This window comes from Schistocerca americana, chromosome 2, assembly GCF_021461395.2.
Source record: "Schistocerca americana isolate TAMUIC-IGC-003095 chromosome 2, iqSchAmer2.1, whole genome shotgun sequence".
NCBI classification, from domain to species: domain Eukaryota; kingdom Metazoa; phylum Arthropoda; class Insecta; order Orthoptera; family Acrididae; genus Schistocerca; species Schistocerca americana.
In genome coordinates this window covers 821,900,550-821,919,908 of record NC_060120.1, presented here as the reverse complement: position 1 = coordinate 821,919,908, position 19,359 = coordinate 821,900,550, and the positions used below count along the sequence as shown (strand labels likewise).

The window sequence follows — 19,359 nt, the reverse complement described above, 5'->3', positions numbered from 1 at the left end:
TTTCCTGACGAAGCAACCATTGGTTGCGAAAGCTAGAATTTTGTGTGTATGTATGTGTTTGTTTGTGTTTCTATCGACCTGCCAGCGCTTTCGTATGGTAAGTCACATCATCTTTTTTTTTTTAAATATATTTTTCCCGCGTGGAATGTATATATATATATATATATATATATATATATATATATATATATATATATATAATGGGAGTAGGATTCATTATGAAGAGGAAGGTAGGGGGGGGGGGGGAGAGTTACTAAGAACAGTTCAATGATGGTGTTGCTATCATCAGATCAGACAGAAAACCAATGACAACAGTACAGATATACATGCCGATGTCATAGGTAGAAGATGAAAAGATAGAGAAAATACATCAGAATACTGAACGGATAATACAGTACATAAAGGGAGATGAAAATCTAATAACTAATGTGCCTTGAGAATTGGAATGTGGTTGTAGTGGAAGGAATAGGGAGAATAAGGGCTTGGCAATAGGAGTGAGAAGGGAGAAAGACTAATTGAGTTCTGCAATACATTTCAACTGGTAATAGCTAATACTTTGCTCAAGAATCACAAGAGGAGGAGATATAGTTGGAAAAGTCTGGGATGTTTGGAAAGATTTCAGTTAGATTACATCATGGTCAAGGAGAGATTCCGAAATCAGATACTGGACTGTAAGGCACACCCAGGAGCAGATATAGACTCAGGTCACAATTTAGCAATGATGAAGAGCAGACTGAGGTCTAAGAGACTAGTTAGGAAGGATCAATGCGCAAAGAAGTGGGATAAGGAAGTACTGAGGAATGAAGATATACATTTGAAGTTCTCTGAGGCTATATATATTGCAATACTGAATAGCTCTATTGGCCGTTCAGTTGAAGAGGAATGTATATCTCTAAAAAGTGCGATCATAGAAACTGGGATAACAAAACCTTAAGTACAAGAAAGGTAACTGTGAAGAAACCATGGGTAACAGAGGAAATACTTCAGTTTATCGATAAAAGAAGGAAGTACAAAAATTCTCAGGATAATTCAGGAATACAGAAATACAAGCCACTTAGGAATGAAACACGTAGGAAGTGCAGGGAAGCCAGGACGGACTGGCTGCATGAAAAATGTGAAGAAATTGAGAAAGAAATGATTATCAGAAGGGCAGACTCATCATTTAGGGAAAAAGAAAAAAATCAATGGTGGTAACATTAAGAGTGGAATGGGATTTCCACTGATAAATGCAGAAGAGAGAGTGGATAGGTGGAAAGAGTACATGAAGGGGAAGACTTGTCCGATGACTGGACAGAACAAGAAACAGGAGTCAACAGGGAAGAGATAGGGGGATTCAGTATTAGAATCAGATTTTAACAGAGCTTTGGTTGACCTAAGTTCAAATTAGGCAGAAGATACAGATAACATTACATCAGAATTAGGCAGAAGATACAGATAACATTACATCAGAATTTCTAAGATCATTGGGGGGGAATGGCAACAAAGCGACTATTCACACTGGTGTGTTGAACATACGAGATTGACGATATATGATCAGACTGTCAGATAAACATCTTCCACATAATTCCGAAGAATGAAAGAACCAAGAACAGCGAGAATTACTGCACAATCAGCTTAACAGCTCATGCATCCAAATTGCTGACAAGAATAATTCACAGAAGAATGGAAAAGATAGAAGAGGGTCTGTTAGATGACTATCAAATTGGCTTTAGGAAAGGTAAAGAGCCAATTCAGACACTGCGGTTGATGATGGAACCAAGACTGACAAAAAAATCAAGATCTGTTCAAACGATTTTTCAACCTGCATGAAGTTCCACAATGTAAAACGGAGCAAGATGTTTGAAATTCTGAGAAAAATGGGGTAAACTATAGGGAAAGGCAGGTAATACAGGGTGTACACAAAGTCCGGGAACACTTTCGATTATTTACTGCACAAGAACCAAACATTGTACAGATATCATACATATGTCATTTTGAAAAGAAACTCTGAAAGGTGGTTTTTGTTTTTTTCCCCATGTGTAACGCCACAGCATAGTTAAGGTAATTTGCCAATAGTCAGCACTAGTTTCAAACGTGGCGAGTTCAGGTGCGGAGCGAGCTTCTTGTGTGTTGGAGTCCGCTGTTTCATGAAATGGTCTCCCTGATCACCAGATCTCACTCCGTGTAACTCTTTTCTGTGGGGACACATTAAAGATCTGGTATATGTACTGCGTCTATCATGTGATGTAGCAGAGCTCCGGGGGGGGGGGGGGGGGGGGGGGGGGGGGGGATCGGGAGTGACTGCCACAGTCGACGATGCCATATTGGGACGGATATGGCAAGAATTCGATTACCGTATTGACGTCTGCAGGGTCACTCATGGCTTGCATATCAAATGTTTGTAAAAAAACTTTCAGAGTTTCTCTTCAAAATGCAGTATGTATGACATCTGTGCAATGCTTAGTTGCTGTGCAATAAATAATTGAATGTGATCCTGGACTTTATGTACACTCTGTATACAATATGTACAAGAACCAGAGGCGAACAATGGAAGATCAAGAAAAAAGTGCTCAGATTAAAAAGGGTGCCAGACAGGAATGTAGTTTTTCACCTCTAATGTTCAATCAAAGAAGCAATGACAGAAATAAGAGAAAGATTCACGAGTGGGATTCAGATTCAAGGTGAAAGGATACTCCTCATTACTTTTGCCTTTCTTACATTTACTCTCAATCCATATTCTGTAATTCCTCTTCACTTTCGCTGAGGATAGCAATGTCATCAGTGGACCTTATCATTGATATCCCTTTCATCGAATTAACTAGTGGCTAGATAGGATGGCTGTTGATGAGAACATCAATGATTCCCTGACGTATAGGTATTTGCATTTGTGATGCCGTCACCTCCATAGATAGTTGCACTTAGTTTTCCAGAGGTTGGTAGCTAGGTGGGCAGCTGGTAACTCTGTATGGAGACCGGGAATGGTTACACCATGTTGGGAAGTGACCTTTTCCAGGGTACATTGATGGGCTTCGTCCGGCAGGCTGCAGGTCAACTATAATGATCAGCAGTTGATCAACATGAATAGAACTGTTGTGATGTTTGGCATCTGGCAGTGTAGTAGTCGGTAAAAATTTGCCTTCGTTCTCAGTAGCAGCATACATGTCCAGGATGTCTACAGTGGAAACACACTGGTGTGTTATCTCCTGGCCTCCAAATGTCTGTTCTTATGCAAGGTACTGTACTTGGCGGAGGAGTTCGTTGCACCTGGATTGATCAGATGCTGGATTCCTGTTTGATGGTTGCGACATAAATCTGTGTTGGCAGAGTCCAATCTTCATGGTGGAGGTTGGTGCTGAAGACCAACACACCACTTCTTGGGTCAACAGTCACAGCAACTATTTCTTGTGTATTCAGCCTGATGATTCTGGCTGCCACATACTGCTGCTGTATCCTTTCTCTTACTATCTGGCATATGAGAGACGTCAGCCCATGGTGGCTTTCCACAACTGCCACGGGACCACATTCAGGAGTTAAGTCATACATCCTTCACGTGTCTCATTATTGCTGCATTTCCTTGATTCATTGGTACTGGTTTATCAATTCTTCTGTCATTCTGACATCCTTTGGCACAAGAGATTGGTACACGTCGTCTGCGACTCCTTTCATCATGTGTGAGATTTTGTTGGCTTCTGTCATATTCGGATTCATGATAGGGCCAAAAAATTCTGTTATGCATAAATGTTTTCATTCTCTATGAAGTTAGGTCCTTTTTGTCACTTCTTCAACCACTGAGCAGAGTAGTAGTTGATTGTTGCCAAAGATTTTCTTCAGTTCGGCCTAGAATTTGTCCCAGCTATTGGGCAGCTCTTTGTTGTACTCAAACCACTGCTGTGCTGACCAAGTAAAAATATGCATTCATCAAAGAATGTCATCCCAAGCTGTTGTATTTGGCTACTCAATGCTACCCTTTCAGCTATTTCTAAGTCCACTCAGTATCTCTGGAAATCACTGATTGATGCCTTATGTGCAGCTGAGTTATTGCTGTTATGAAATCCCTCTATCTCCTGAATATACGTATCTTAGGAAGATGTACTGCTTGTATTTTGGTTCCTGTCCTTTCACTGCCTAACTGCAGCCATAGTGCTGTAGATCTTTGAAGTACATGGGGTCTTCACTGAACAATGTCACATCAAAACTACAATCCAGTCTAAATGTGAAAGCAGGTTCGTCAATGAAATACAACAACCAGAACTGAAAGTATATTTATTACGGACACCAAGATCCAGCCAGAACAGAAATGATCAATTGGATGGAGAGTGCAGCTATTTATACAAAAATCTAATAGTCCAGAATTTACAAACATCAAGATCAAGAACCTCCTGGAAATTATATATACTAAATAACAAATGATTGTTGGTGGTCGAGTTTTAACTGGCATCCTGCAGCACGCCAGCCAGTAATACTCACCACCACACCGCACATATCACAGCTTGCAGTAATATTTACAACAGGTGGGCATAAAGTAACCTCCCCTTCAAAAAAAAAAAAAAACACACACACACACACACACACACACACACACACACACACACACACACAGAGTAAACAACTAATCTCCAAGAACGTAGTAACTGTGCCTAGTTTTGAATGCATTAAAAGGAATCTGAAATCCGCAAGAAACTCATAAAATGAACTACAATCAGCACAAAGCATCAGAAAGTATGCGCCAAGTATGCAGACATAATCAGTTCCTTTTGAACTTAAACACATTAGGTTACAACTTATTTCTCGTCTTAACGGAAGGCCTAGAATTTTTCCCAGCTATTGGGCTGCTCTTTGTTGACCTCAAACCACTGCTGTGCTGGCCAAGTAAAAATATACATTCATCAAAGAATGTCATCCCACCCTGTTGTATCAATGATATAATTATGCCTCTGCGACTGTGAAGCATATATATTACAGATTGTATTATTATTATTATTATTATTATTATTATTACTTAATTACATTTTCTAATTTGTATTGGAAAATTCACTGCAACTTTTAGTTACCAGGAAATATGGAAGTAACAGCATTAAAAATAACAAGCTCGCAGTTTATAGCATGACATTCTGATGTCACTACATGCTTGCAGCTTGGAGCACTAGCATTGCTTCAGTTGTCGAAAGGTTACATTTTTCTGCCCTATACAGTTCTGCGATTGTTTGTTTGTTGTAGACTGTGGTTTGAGTCTAAATATGTATAGTGGTACAAGTATTCCTATACTTCCACACACCAGGTGAGCACCAACTACGTGGGAAGCACAATAACAACAATCAGCTTGCATAATATAAAAACTACAAACAAAATATACACCATAGTGAATCGCTTGTGTAGCTACAATGATAGTATTCCAATTATGGTGACCATTAAATTAAGTAGATACTAACTAGATTTCTGCTAGGCCTTCCTATGAAGCCATTTTGAATCATTTCATATTTTACATGTACTTACCAAAACTGTGTCCTTTATGGTCCTCAGATAATCAACAAATGTACGAAATCCGTACTTTTGAAATGGAAATTCACGTCCTTCCTGCCTCGAAAAATCATTCGCAAGTTCACGCACTGTCATTTGCTTGGGGGATGAAATGAGCAGTCCTCGCAGAATTGATTTAAGTTCTGCTTTCTCTGCCTCCATGATAGCACACTGTAAAAGTAACAAAACATGACTAAAAGAATGATATATGTATGCCAAGTGTCTGTTTAAGGAAATAATGATTACACTGATTTGGAAAATCTAAATAGACTGTTCACCTCTACATTTACATAATTTTGCTGACACTTGTCATGACAGTGACACAAGCAGCTGATTAACTTTGGTACAGTTGTAATAAAATGCAGTTTTTGAAAAATCTACTGTCCACCAAGTCTGTCCCATCTGCTCCCTGCATTGGACAGTGACAGACTAACTTTATAATTTTCCTAGATGAGCTGAGACAATTTGTTAGCTTTATTTGACTTCAACCAACTTAATGAAGTCTCTGTACAGTGAGGCTTGGTGGTTTAGTCGCGAAATACCACACTGCAGATCCAAAGGTCTTGCACTGTGACCACCGGGCAGGCCTGGGATTACTATTTGTCACTTATTTCACCTCTGTCACTGCCAATGAAAAAAATACTGAACTGAATCAGCGTTTGTAGTCCATGTTAAACTATAGAGCCTCCTATAACTGACTGGCTTAGTCAGCTCTACGTTTGAAGGAAGATAAGAGCATACCACCTCCAACTGAGCCTTGCCTAATACACTACTGTGGTCCTCAAACTAGTTTTCGTGTTCCTGACACTTTTATCTTTTAATGTGTACAGTGTGTGGCTCAAAGACAGATCCTAGTGACCACTATCTAAAATAGTTTCTTAATATTAAGTTTATTCTTACCCACCTCTTCAAACAGTTAGATAATAATAGTGTCCATACTTGCAGTGATGTGTTGAAAGGACCAAACTGCTGGTTCATCTGTCTTCTCAATGATGGGAACATCAAGAAAAGCAAATTCTTCTGAAAGGAATGAGATAGGTAGCCGAACTGATCCTTACAATGTACATATCAGATGGGAAGAAAAGTAGGAGAAGGGAAGAATAAAACCAGTTATAAAAGAAGAGTAAAGCACCACAAATTAGCAGGAAATATGCTAGCTGTAAAACAGCTGAAAGTCCTCTGGGCATACCTAATAGCAGGACGCCTTACATGTCCGACAAGCAGGTCCACAGTCACTGCATAAGACCACTAAATAGGGTCACTCAAATGGAGGAAAGAAGTGAAGCAGCACAGAAATATTAAATGATGTCTGTGGTACTCAGTCAATTGCTGAGTAAAGAAATGTCTTCATCCCACATCTGACATGCCCTCTTAATCTCGTTATGGCCACTTTACTCAACTACAAAGTTTCCTCTTTACTATATTTTTGCTATAATTTCTTTTATCATGCTATTGCAGGAAACATAATCAGCCCTCATGTGATAGAGCGATCCACAAATGCAATTCTAAGTTTATTTTCCAAATCACATTGAACTACAGTGGATAAAAACCGGCCCCGACTACAGACTGCTCGCCAATTACACATGAACTGCTGCTCACCACGAGAAGCTACAACAACAAATAGATAAACACATAATAATTAGATAATAGAAGTAACAAATAAGCTAATGCAAAGGTCCATATTTATAGAAATGATCTTGTCTTTTACATTACATTGTGTGTTAAAAGTGACCAACTCGTGTTTCGATGCACTTTTACACGCAACCCTAACATGTTAAAAACTTTGTGGAACTGCCAAATCAGTTCTCAAAATTTCATTACATGTATTATCCTCCAAGTCTTCCAATGATATTGTGTTATTTGCAATCATTTTTCCTTTTATACTGCCCACAGTTAAAAACCATAAGTGGTTAGGTTCAGCAAACAGAGAGGCCAAAATCTTTTTAAGACAGTCCTTTCTTCTAAGAATCTATCATGAATTTGTGAGATTGAAATGGGTGAAGTGTGACAGGTCGCCTCATCCTGTTGAGAGACAGCATGTGTCCAATCAAGGAGGGTCAACTGTGCACAAAATTCCTGTTGAGAGACAGCATGTGTCCAATCAAGGAGGGTCAACTGTGCACAAAATTCCTCAAAGACTCGTGCATATACAGCAGTGTTTACTGTTGTTTCAAAAAATATACGACCTACAATTCAACTTGCTGGCATGACACACCACACTTTTTTTTGTTTGTTTTGCAGTGAAGAGGTTTCATCATTAAACGAATAGGAATTGTTTGTTGACTAGTATCTGGTGTTCTGGGAGTTTGTATGTCCCGTCAGATAGAACAAGGTTTCATCACTCATGAAATACAACACAACAGCGGATCCAACATTCCACTCTCAATTGTTTGGCATAGCCACATACCGAAATACACACGATTTGCCTTGCCTTCCTCCTTCAGCTCTTGGAAACATGTCATTTTGTACAGTTTCATCCCTGTATGGTGCAAAAAACATTGACATGACCTACGCAAAAGTTCACTTTTTGCGACAATGTGTGTGTCAACTTCTGTGGACTCTGTATCATTTGTGCTAAAATATCCATGATCACAGCAGGTGTACAAATGGAAAAGGCACTATTCTTTTTTGCATTTGTAACTGACCCTGTAGTATACCACTATGTTACCAAACCATACACTCTTTTCTTTGCTGGTATAGAAATGCCAGGAAACTTCTTCACGAAAATGTCCCGCATTTCCTTAAACGAACCTGTATATATGTATGTCTCCACTATTGTGATTCTTTCTTGTAAAGGAAAGATCATGCTGAGATATTTACTTCATACATCATAACCAAGTTACAATGGCCTTTATACTGACAATACAAAATGTTGTCACAATTGGTTTGAAACAACAGATAGCAGTGGTGGGCGACAATTGGCAGTCTAGTACTCAGGGCCAGTATTTTGTACGCCACCCTGTATTATCTGCAACTCTCATGGTATTTTTTAAATGCTGGGAGTTCTGAGGCCTATGTGATCTTTCACAGACCTCATGAGTAGGTGCATGTTAGCTGGAGGCCTGAAGAGTGATTTGATGTCATATCTCTTCAGGATCTGACCGATCTTCCCTGTCACTGAAGCAAAGAATGGCAAAAACTCAAGTTTTTTTTATTCTCTTCCTTGATAGTGTTCTGCCCGTGGATACCTCTTAAAATTTCATGCCATATTTATTTGTTTTTGAAAAAAATTCTCACAGAAGACTGGTTTAGTTCTTGAGGCAAGTGTTCCATATTTGAAACTGCTTGGGGTGATGAACTGTACTTCTTAGAACAAAGACTGGGTGGTGGAGGCAGAATGCGTGCAGATAGATACCAGTGTGTATCAGTACATTTTTGGTACAAACTGTTGCTGAGAAACACATGGGGTTTGCAGCAAATGAGGATGTCACCTCAAAATAATGACGAAGGCATATGAACTAATCAAGTGGTCTTTTGATGGAGGAGAGTGTTATCCACAATCTCCTCCCTCAGGCAACTACATGACTTACGTTTTATGGTCTGCCCAAGATACAAGACGATGACACACCTATGGCACATCGTTAAGCCCATTCTACGGTCAGTGTGTAGACTGGCAAAACATCTTGTCAGTCAACTTACTATGCATGTGGGCTACTGCACACATTACTTAATAAATACAGAAAATTTTGTCAGACAAATTAAGAGCCTGTGTTTTGGAGAAAGTGATGTTACAGTCAGCTTCAATCAAGTCTCAATATTTATACATGTTCCCATCAAAGACTTGACAGATCTACTCTCTTAGCTCTTTGACAGTGTGGTGGTAGATCTGCTCCAGCAACCCCTGACCTTCTATTTTGTTTATGTCAGAAATTATTTCAATAATATGGATAGCATTGCAATGGAGAGCTCATTATCTACGAACAAGAGCCCATTAGTTGTGAAGAAGAGCCTTCTCGGGGCCTTCAGAGATGTGGAACAATTTAAACTATACATTAACTGATAGAAGCGTTCACTGCAGGTTGCTTCTGTTGAGTATGCCACCAACCAATCATGACTAGTGTCAACCTACTCACATTACTACAGGAATTCACTGTTATTTTGTAATATATTTTTTATATGTGAATACCAACTATTTTGGGAAAAAAATCCAGTGGTTTGCTTCTCACATTATTCTGTTACAGTCTTTTCTAATATTCCATTCTACGATTTTACGTAATTTTACTGATTTCAGAGAATGCTATCATATGTCAACATACTGGAAAAATTAAAAATCTATACATTATCTAAATATGAATGGTTTTTACTTTGCTTCTGAATAGTTTCAGATTTCCAATTTCCTTCCCAGACTTCGAATGGCAGCATGTTATAGAATATAAAATTCATTTTCAATTCCTAGACAGAGTTGCATAATTGACATGGAAATTACAGAATGAGATTTTCATTCTGTAGTGGAGGGTGCCGACATGAAACTTCCTGGCAGATTAAAACTGTGTGTACCTTTGGAAGGTAGGAGACGAGGTACTGGCAGAAGTAGTGCTGTGAGGACAGGGCATGAGTTGTGCTTGGGTAGCTCAGATGGTAGAGCACTTGTCTGTGAAAGGCAAAGCTCCCGAGTTCGAGTCTCGGTCTACATCTACATCTACATTTATACTCTGCAAGCCATCCAACGGTGTGTGGTGGAGGGCACTTTACGTGCCACTGTCATTACCTCCCTTTTCTGTTCCAGTTGCGTATGGTTCGCAGGAAGAACGACTGTCAGAAAGCCTCCATGCGCGCTCTAATCTCTCTAATTTTACATTCGTGATCTCCTCGGGAGGTATAAGTAGGGGGAAGCAACATATTCGATACCTCATCCAGAAACGCACCCTCTTGAAACCTGGCGAGCAAGCTACACCGCAATGCAGAGCGCCTCTCTTGCAGAGTCTGCCACTTGAGTTTGCTAAACATCTCCGTAACGCTATCACGATTACCATATAACCCTGTGACAAAACGCGCCGCTCTTCTTTGGATCTTCTCTATCTCCTCCGTCAACCCAATCTGGTACGGATCCCACACTGATGAGCAATACTCAATTATAGGTCAAACGAGTATTTTGTAAGCCACCTCCTTTGTTGATGGACTACATTTTCTAAGGACTCTCCCAATGAATCTCAACCTGGTACCCGCCTTACCAACAATTAATTTTATATGATCAGCCCACTTCAAATCGTTCCGCAAGCATACTCCCAGGTATTTTACAGAAGTAACTGCTACCAGTGCTTGTTCCGCTATCATATAATCATACAATAAAGGATCCTTCTTTCTATGTATTCGCAATACATTACATTTGACTATGTTAAGGGTCAGTTGCCACTCCCTGTACCAAGTGCCTATCCACTGCAGATCTTCCTGCATATCGCTACAATTTTCTAATGCTGCAACTTCTCTGTATACTACAGCATCATCCGCGAAAAGCAGCATGGAACTTCTGACACTATCTACTAGGTCATATATATATATATATATATATATATATAGTGAAAAGCAATGGTCCCGTAACACTCCCCTGTGGCACACCAGAGGTTACTTTAACGTCTGTAGACGTCTCTCCATTGATAACAACATGCTGTGTTCTGTTTGCTAAAAACTCTTCAATCCAGCCACACAGTTGGTCTGATATTCCGTAGGCTCTTACTTTATTTATCAGGCGACAGTGCGGAACTGTATCGAACACCTTCCAGGAAGTCAAGGAAAATAGCATCTACCTGGGAGCCTGTATCTAATATTTTCTGGGTCTCATGAACAAATAAAGCGAGTTGGGTCTCACACGATCGCTGTTTCCGGAATCCATGTTGATTCCTACAGAGTAGATTCCGGGTTTCCAGAAACGACATGATACGCAAGCAAATAACATGTTCTAAAATTCTACAACAGATCGACGTCAGAGCTATAGGCCTATAGTTTTGCACATCTGCTCGATGACCCTTCTTGAAGACTGGGACTACCTGTGCTCTTTTCCAATCATTTGGAACCTTCCGTTCCTCTAGAGACTTACGGTACATGGCTGTTAGAAGGGGGGCAAGTACTTTTGCGTACTCTGTGTAGAATCGAATTGGTATCCCATCAGGTCCAGTGGACTTTCCTCTGTTGAGTGATTCCAGTTGCTTTTCTATTCCTTGGACACTTATTTCGATGTCAGCCATTTTTTCGTTTGTGCGAGGATTTAGAGAAGGAACTGCAGTGCGATCTTCTGTGAAACAGCTTTGGACAAAGGTGTTTAGTATTTCAGCTTTACACGTGTCATCCTCTGTTTCAATGCCATTATCATCCCGGAGTGTCTGGGTATGCTGTTTCGAGCCACTTACTGATTTAACGTAAGACCAGAGCTTCCTAGGATTTTCTGTCAAGTCGGTACATAGAATTTTACTTTCGAATTCACTGAACGCTTCACACGTAGCCCTCATTACGCTAACTTTGACATCGTTTAGCTTCTGTTTGCCTGAGAGGTTTTGGCTGTGTTTAAACTTGCAGTGAAGCTCTCTTTGCTTTCGCAGTAGTTTCCTAACTTTGTTGTTGAACCACGGTGGGTTTTTCCCATCCCTCACAGTTTTACTCGGCACGTACCTGTCTAAAACACATTTTACGATTGCCTTGAACTTTTTCCATAAACACTCAACATTGTCAGTGTCGGAACAGAAATTTTTGTATTGATCTGTTAGGTAGTCTGAAATCTGCCTTCTATTACTCTTGCTAAACAGATAAACCTTCCTCCATTTTTTTATACTCCTATTAACTTCCATATTCAGGGATGCTGTAATGGCCTTATGATCACTGATTCCCTGTTCTGCGCTTACAGAGTCGAAAAGTTCGGGTCTGTCTGTTATCAGTAGGTCCAAGGTGTGTTATCTCCACGAGTCGGTTCTCTGTTTAATTGCTCGAGGCAATTTTCGGATAGTGCACTCAGTATAATGTCACTCAATGCTCTGTCCCTACCACCCGTCCTAAACATCTGAGTGTCCCAGTCTATATCTGGTAAGTTGATATCTCCACCTAAGACTATAACATGCTGAGAAAATTTATGTGAAATGTATTCCAAATTTTCTCTCAGTTGTTCTGCCACTAATGCTGCTGAGTCGGGAGGTCGGTAAAAGGAGCCAATTATTAACCTAGCTCGGTTGTTGAGTGTAACCTCCACCCATAATAATTCACAGGAACTATCCCCTTCTACTTCACTACAGGATAAACTACTACTCACAGCAACAAACACGCCATCGCCGGTTGCATGCAATCTATCCTTTCTAAACATCTGTGCCTTCGTAAAAATTTCGGCAGAATTTATCTCTGGCTTCAGCCAGCTTTCCGTACCTATAACGATTTCAGCTTTGGTGCTTTCTATCAGCGCACACTCTGCCAGGAAGTTTTTGACATGGAAATTGTTACTTCCAGTATGGTGGATGTGAGTAAAATACATCATTTTTAACATTCCTCCAATATTTTTGGTAAATTATTTATTTAGGTCAAGAACAGAATGGGCCAAGTACTAAACCACTTGGGACTCCATAGTTAACGTTCCCATAAACTGAGTTTAGTTTTATGACAGTGATAGCAATTGCCAATGCGCTTCTGTTCTCTGCTGTAAAATATGATTCTACCCATGCAAGAGGAAAAGCCTTTAACACTGCAATATTTTACTTTCTCTATTACAATTATTTGATTTACACAATCAATGGTCTTGGCCGGAAAATACCAACAGTTAGTTTTCTTCATTCACTGAGTTGTGTGAAAGTAATAACACAACAGGCTATGGTTAAATGCAATATGTAACAGCAAACTACAAAGAATACCTACATCATTTGTTTGGAGACCAGAGACAACATAAACAATCACAGAACTGACACACAACATAAAATGTAGCTGTTTATTTATTGTCCACACAAGAATCTTCCCTGATTTTATTGTAAATTTACATCTACTAATTCCTTGAGACAGTAAGAAAATATAAAGCAATAAATAGTACCCATGAAAAATGCCACATTCATAAATACTGACATAATCGATGTGTCATAAATAAAATCATAATTTAATATGAAATGCCTAATAGATGAAACTGATCTATTACCCAAAATAAAAAAGGACACAGAAGCCAAATCACATACTCTTTGTCTGTCACAATCTCACATACAGTAAAGAACCACTGCAAAATGCTTCTGTACGAAGTGTTTTCTCATACACTCAAGTGACACATAACTATAATGTGCCTGCCAAATTAGGCACTGAGTGATTTGCTGTTAGAAATATTTGTGTTCTATACACACAAATATCTGAACGCTTTATTGCGCAGTGTTATACTTTTAGAAAGTAACAGCAAGAAAAATGCTTTTATCAGGCACTATGGTACTTTCCAAGTATAAAAATAAAAGATTTGTCATGTTATTATGAAAATGTTAAGAGAAGTTACCACTAGACATTGCACTGCAATGCATAAGAATGTATCGTTGCTAAGTAAATTTACCTGTCAGTAGCCTCACATGGGCACCAGTCACACCTGTTTCAGTTATGGTGTATGTCATAACCCAAAAAATAAGTATGTTATCTTCTGGGCAGTAAGTGTACTACTACAGTTAAGAATTACATAGTCTGTTGATATTCACAGCAATGGAGCAGATCCTGCAAGAAATAGAAAGAAAACACAAATTACATCCACAGAATAAAATAACTTATTCGAATCCTACTTGAGGACAGAACCTTGTTTAACACTATTTTGATGCAGAGAAAAGGAGGCATGGATGAATGTATTCGCAATCACTGGACTATTCATAATTGTAAATTTATTGTAAACTGTGGTTTATTGGTCTCATTATTTACATAATCTAAATCATTTGATTCAGGTACAGGACACACGTCAAAATGGTAGAAAAATTTCACCACAAACATAGAACGACTGATGTTAACAAACAGAATTATACATACAATAAAAAAGTATGACAATAAATACCTTGCTCAGATTATCATATCAATCCCTCTGAATTCTTCTACTGAATAGTAACATTTCTCCCACAGAATCTGCTGTAGCCTTGTTTTTAGAATCTATCACTTAATTTTAAATATGAAACTTCCTGGCAGATTAAAACTGTGTGCCCGACCGAGACTCGAACTCGGGCAGAAGTAAAGCTGTGGGTACCGGGCGTGAGTCGTGCTTCGGTAGCTCAGTTGGTAGAGCACTTGCCCGCGAAAGGCAAAGGTCCCGAGTTCGAGTCTCGGTCGGGCACACAGTTTTAATCTGCCAGGAAGTTTCATATCAGCGCACACTCCGCTGCAGAGTGAAAATCTCATTCTGGTAATTTTAAATATGTTTTTGCCCATACCTTGTTATATATTGTCATCTCCATATACCGGGTGACTTTCCCTATTCAACACATTATTAACACAGAAATAATTACCGTACGAGGACCAAACTTGGTAGCCTTAATGTCAAGAACATGGGGAAGAGAAAAAATTCAAGTTAAACACTTTTAATGTGCTGCTATGGTACATCATACCATTGCCGTTACTGCTACAAAAGAGATTCAATATGGTGCTCATCAGTGTCCAGAAGAGTCAAAGTGCAGGACTGAATTCTGCACAGGAGAATGAACCATGTCCGTAGGTATGCTGATTATCTCTCTCAATACGCTGCACATGTGTGAATGCTCCCCTGGTAAATCCTGTCTTTCAGGTAGCCCCACAACCAGGAATCATAGGGAGTGAGATCAGGTGATCATGTCGGCCAAGCATTTGGAAACGATCGGCTGATAATTCGATTGTTTCCAAATGTGTTTCGAAGAAGCAGGTGACCCACATGAGCGATGTACAGTGGGGCTCCATCTTGCATGAAAACTGTTAAGTTCAATGCATCTCTCTCCTGTAGGACTGGTATGAAGTATATCGCAGTAAAGCTGGCTAGTCACACTGCATGTATTTGGTCCTTGAGCACCAATCTGTTCAACAATGATGAATATGCTGCACCATACAGTGACACATTCACCATAAAGAGGAACTCTATGCACAGTCACTGGAGGTGAAGATCCCCACACTCGGCAATTCTGTGTGTTCACTTCACCAGTCAGAGAAAAATTAGCTTCGTATGTCCATTGGACAGTCCCGAGCCAGCCCTCTTCAACTTCAATCCTTGCGAGAAAATGGAGAGCGAGATCTACACGTTGTCGTGTGTCCTGTGGTACAAACTGCTGTAAAATATGGATCTTGTAAGGATACCATTTGAGAATGGTTCATAGCACCTTCTCTACAGTGGACTTCAGGATGCTCAACTGTCGTGACACAGCATGCATACTGTCTGACAATCGTGAATTGTGCACAGCATTGTCTGCCATTGCAAAAGCAATTTCATCAACCACCCATGGTGCAACCGGTCATCAGCCTCATCCCCGAGTGAAGCCCAGTTCTCTAGTTGATTTGAACTACTTCATCATGCTCTGTGCAGAAGGTGGAGAAAGTGTACCCTTCCGTAATCCTGGCAGCTGACAATATTCTCGAAGCGCAGCTGTAGCATTACTGTTGTTTTGATAATAGGGCTTCACCGATAATGCCCTGCTCCTTCTATCCAAGCTCACATTGACACGTGAACAAGTGTACAGCGACTGGTCGTGTGTGCGAGACTATGAACCACGATGACTTACCACGGCACCTAGTGGCCACAGTTGGAAGTGGATAAGGGCGCTGTCTGACGCATGGAAATCACGCACCCAATACTCTGGACGTTTATGCTACCAAGTTCTGTACTTGTATGGTAATGAGTTTCCATGTTATAGAGTGTTAAGTAGGGAAAGTTTAATTATAACCACCCAGTACTGTGCAGTCCGTGCATATAATTTCAGTCGGTGCACAGGTAGCATAAAATTACTTTTATTTATCATATTATACGTGTGGTTAAAATGATTCTCCTCAAATAGTTTTTGTCTATTGTGTAGGAAAATTATAATCTCTCATAAATGTAGATGGATGCAACAGTTAGGTTATGCTATTTCCGAAATAACTGATAACAAGATTCTGTTTGTTATGCAGCACACCTGTATCTTTTAATTTAATCCTACAGCCCTGGGCAAATTTTATAAAGTGAGGTCATAGAACACGATTTTGTACATTAAAGATGATGCTATATGCAGTATAGCGCAGACACTTCAATTTGGGAGACAACTGCAAACGTAAACTAATGAAGACTTAGTGTGGGAAGAGGAGAGGTGCAGAGTTAGCAAGCCCCCGATCCCTCTCCCAGGGCTTGCAATCTACACCAGTGATACACACTTCTGTGAAATCAAAGTCAACACACTTTCATAGTGACCGCTGATCCCCTCTCATGTTGTGTAAACCTTACTCAAACCCTGTCATGGACCAGGATTAGCCTTTCCATTCACTTTAAAATATAAATGAAAACAACGAAAACATGCCACAAAAACCAAAATGGAATGCACAAAGTATTTAGTAGCAGGTACTGTGAAACTGCTTGCCGAGGTTGGCAACTGTCATAAACAAGGAAGTTCAGGTCCAATCTCTATTGATGTCTTATGTTATCATAGTTCAAAACATCCCCCCCCCACCCCCCGCCTAAAACTCTCATGTTAAATTGTCCATACTGCAGCTACCAAGATACTTCATATGAAAGACAGCTGTGTGCTGAACCCAGTTTTGGACTCTCATTTCTTCATTTTTGTCTAACAAATCAAGTTTATGTTTATTTATTTGTTTCTAGCTTCTTCATGATCATTCTTGTCACTGACCTACACTAAGCAGGTAGTGAATGATGTAATTTTAACATAAAAGAAAATGATAAATGATTCATTTTCGGTAAAAATGCACTTATGGAATATACCCCAGTCAACGAACAACGAACACCACAAAAGGTCACCTGGGGGGGGGGGGGGGGTTGAAGAGGGTCATGAACAACACACTAAAATTTCTGACCAGTGACACACGAACGTCACATTTGAAGATAATTGCTTCTGTGTTTCTCTTGAAAATCTCTAAAACCAGCTTCTAGCAAAAACATTTCCACGTAAAATCAAACTACATGAAATTTCCTACGAAAAAAATGTCCTAATCATATTTTCTCTACAACTAATAGTTCCTGCATTACTGGGGGTAGAAAAATAGTAGATTATTAAAAATAGTGTTTTAATGGTACAAAATTAATGTTTACTGTTAAATGAAGTGGGTTGAGAACAAATAATAAATGTGTGCACCATATCCTAGTGCAGTAGAACCTATTAAGGGGTAAGCTGTGTTCTGAGAGTGTGATGGGCTGTGTGGGGGGAAAAGAGGGTAAGGGAGAGGGTATGAAGGGTGGATGTACGTGAGGGAAGGCAGGTCACTGGTCATGTTCACACCTCTTTCCTCCTTTGTAAGTCTGCAAACTGAAGTGTGAGGTGGCAAGTCCCCACTCTCTCTGACCCACTATATCGCAAGAAACAACCACAAGGTAAAAAAGTTATACCGATGCTTCGGCAGCTCACCTTATGAATCACCACACAACGCAGTGCACATCCAAATTTTCCACAAATCTATTAACACTAAATTGAATACATTGCAAATAATAGTAACGTAAGGAAAGCATATAGACAGATTCTACATAAATCTCTGCACATTGTTTTACATTGCTGGAGGGGAAACTGATCCTCAGTCACCTGGTCACCAGGTGTAGCATTCTGCCAGGATAGGCGACTTCCACTACCATCACTGCACAATTTTCACTTTACAGGCTGTACCTCCCCAGCATTTCCTATCCAGTTCTTGTAAGTAAGTAGACAAAATAACTTCACTGAGCTCATGTTTATATAGGGTGAAGTGGGGTAAGTGTAACCATGGGGTTAATGTAACCACGGCTTATGGTGCCTTAAAGAAGCTGTATTTTTACCTCTGACCTATCACAAATGTTAATTTACTCCTTTCTTTGTTATATTTAACCATAAGTTGTCAAATCTGACATAAATTGGTAATTAATTTTTGGACTTGAATTGACGTCTACATTTTCACTTTGCGAGAGAGTGCCATGCTCAGAATTTGGTGGTCTGTCATTTTTGCAGTTTTAAAGATAACTGCACAATTTTTTGGTTACAACCTAACTTTTGCATGATAATTTCAAATATGAAATTTGTTTTACTCTACTGATAAAGCTCTTGGTATGCCAGGCATGATTACACTTACCCCAACTTTTTCCCATGTGGGGCAAGTGTAACCAATCGACTGGGGCAAGTGTAACCAGGGAGGGTTACACTTGCCCCAAACAAACTTACTGGAACATATTTATTTATTTAAGCCGTAACCTTGTTTTTACCATCACACTAGATCAACTAAACTGGCCTTCCTGTACATATGGATACCAGAATACCTGATGAGCTGGAGTTGTAGGTCTACTGAGTTTGTGTGAGATATATTTTATTTTTTATTTAAGTCTACTATATTTTTAAACCACGTTTCCTTTTATAAAATACGACACAGAACTGTAAAGAATGCCACCATTTCAATTACAGTACAGTATGTGAAGCATTGTTTGACTGACAACAATGTTGAGCATGATAATTCATCCTGCAGCCAATGGATGTAGCAGTGTTTACGAGTGTGAAATCTACTTGGGACCAAAATAACTCGTCACCAGAGACATCATCAAGGGGTAAAAATTAGCAAACGTGACTTTTCCAATCTCCTCACTGCTGTATGGAATGAAACACCACCTGAATTGTCGAAAAGTGGTTTTCAAAAAGCAGGAATATTCCCTTACAGTAGAGAAGTAATTGATAAAACGGTAATACAGCCATAGACTGTGTGGAAGCTACGTCTCTAACAGAAAGTACTCAGATTTTTGGGAAGCTTCCAGCTGAACAACCTCCAGAA

General features: G+C 39.6%; 1 protein-coding gene across 1 annotated transcript in view; it reads right to left on the bottom strand.

The window, feature by feature from the left end:
* The window catches only part of LOC124594460 (tudor domain-containing protein 5-like), a 248,163-nt gene that overhangs the window by 207,466 nt on the left and 21,338 nt on the right, over positions 1-19,359 (bottom strand). The window contains exons 2-3 of the mRNA XM_047132835.1: positions 13,988-14,142; positions 5,473-5,667 (exon numbers count right to left, since the gene is read on the bottom strand). Coding sequence (XP_046988791.1) covers positions 5,473-5,658 — 186 coding nt within the window. The 5' untranslated portion in view covers positions 5,659-5,667; positions 13,988-14,142. The remainder of the gene's footprint in view (positions 1-5,472; positions 5,668-13,987; positions 14,143-19,359) is intronic.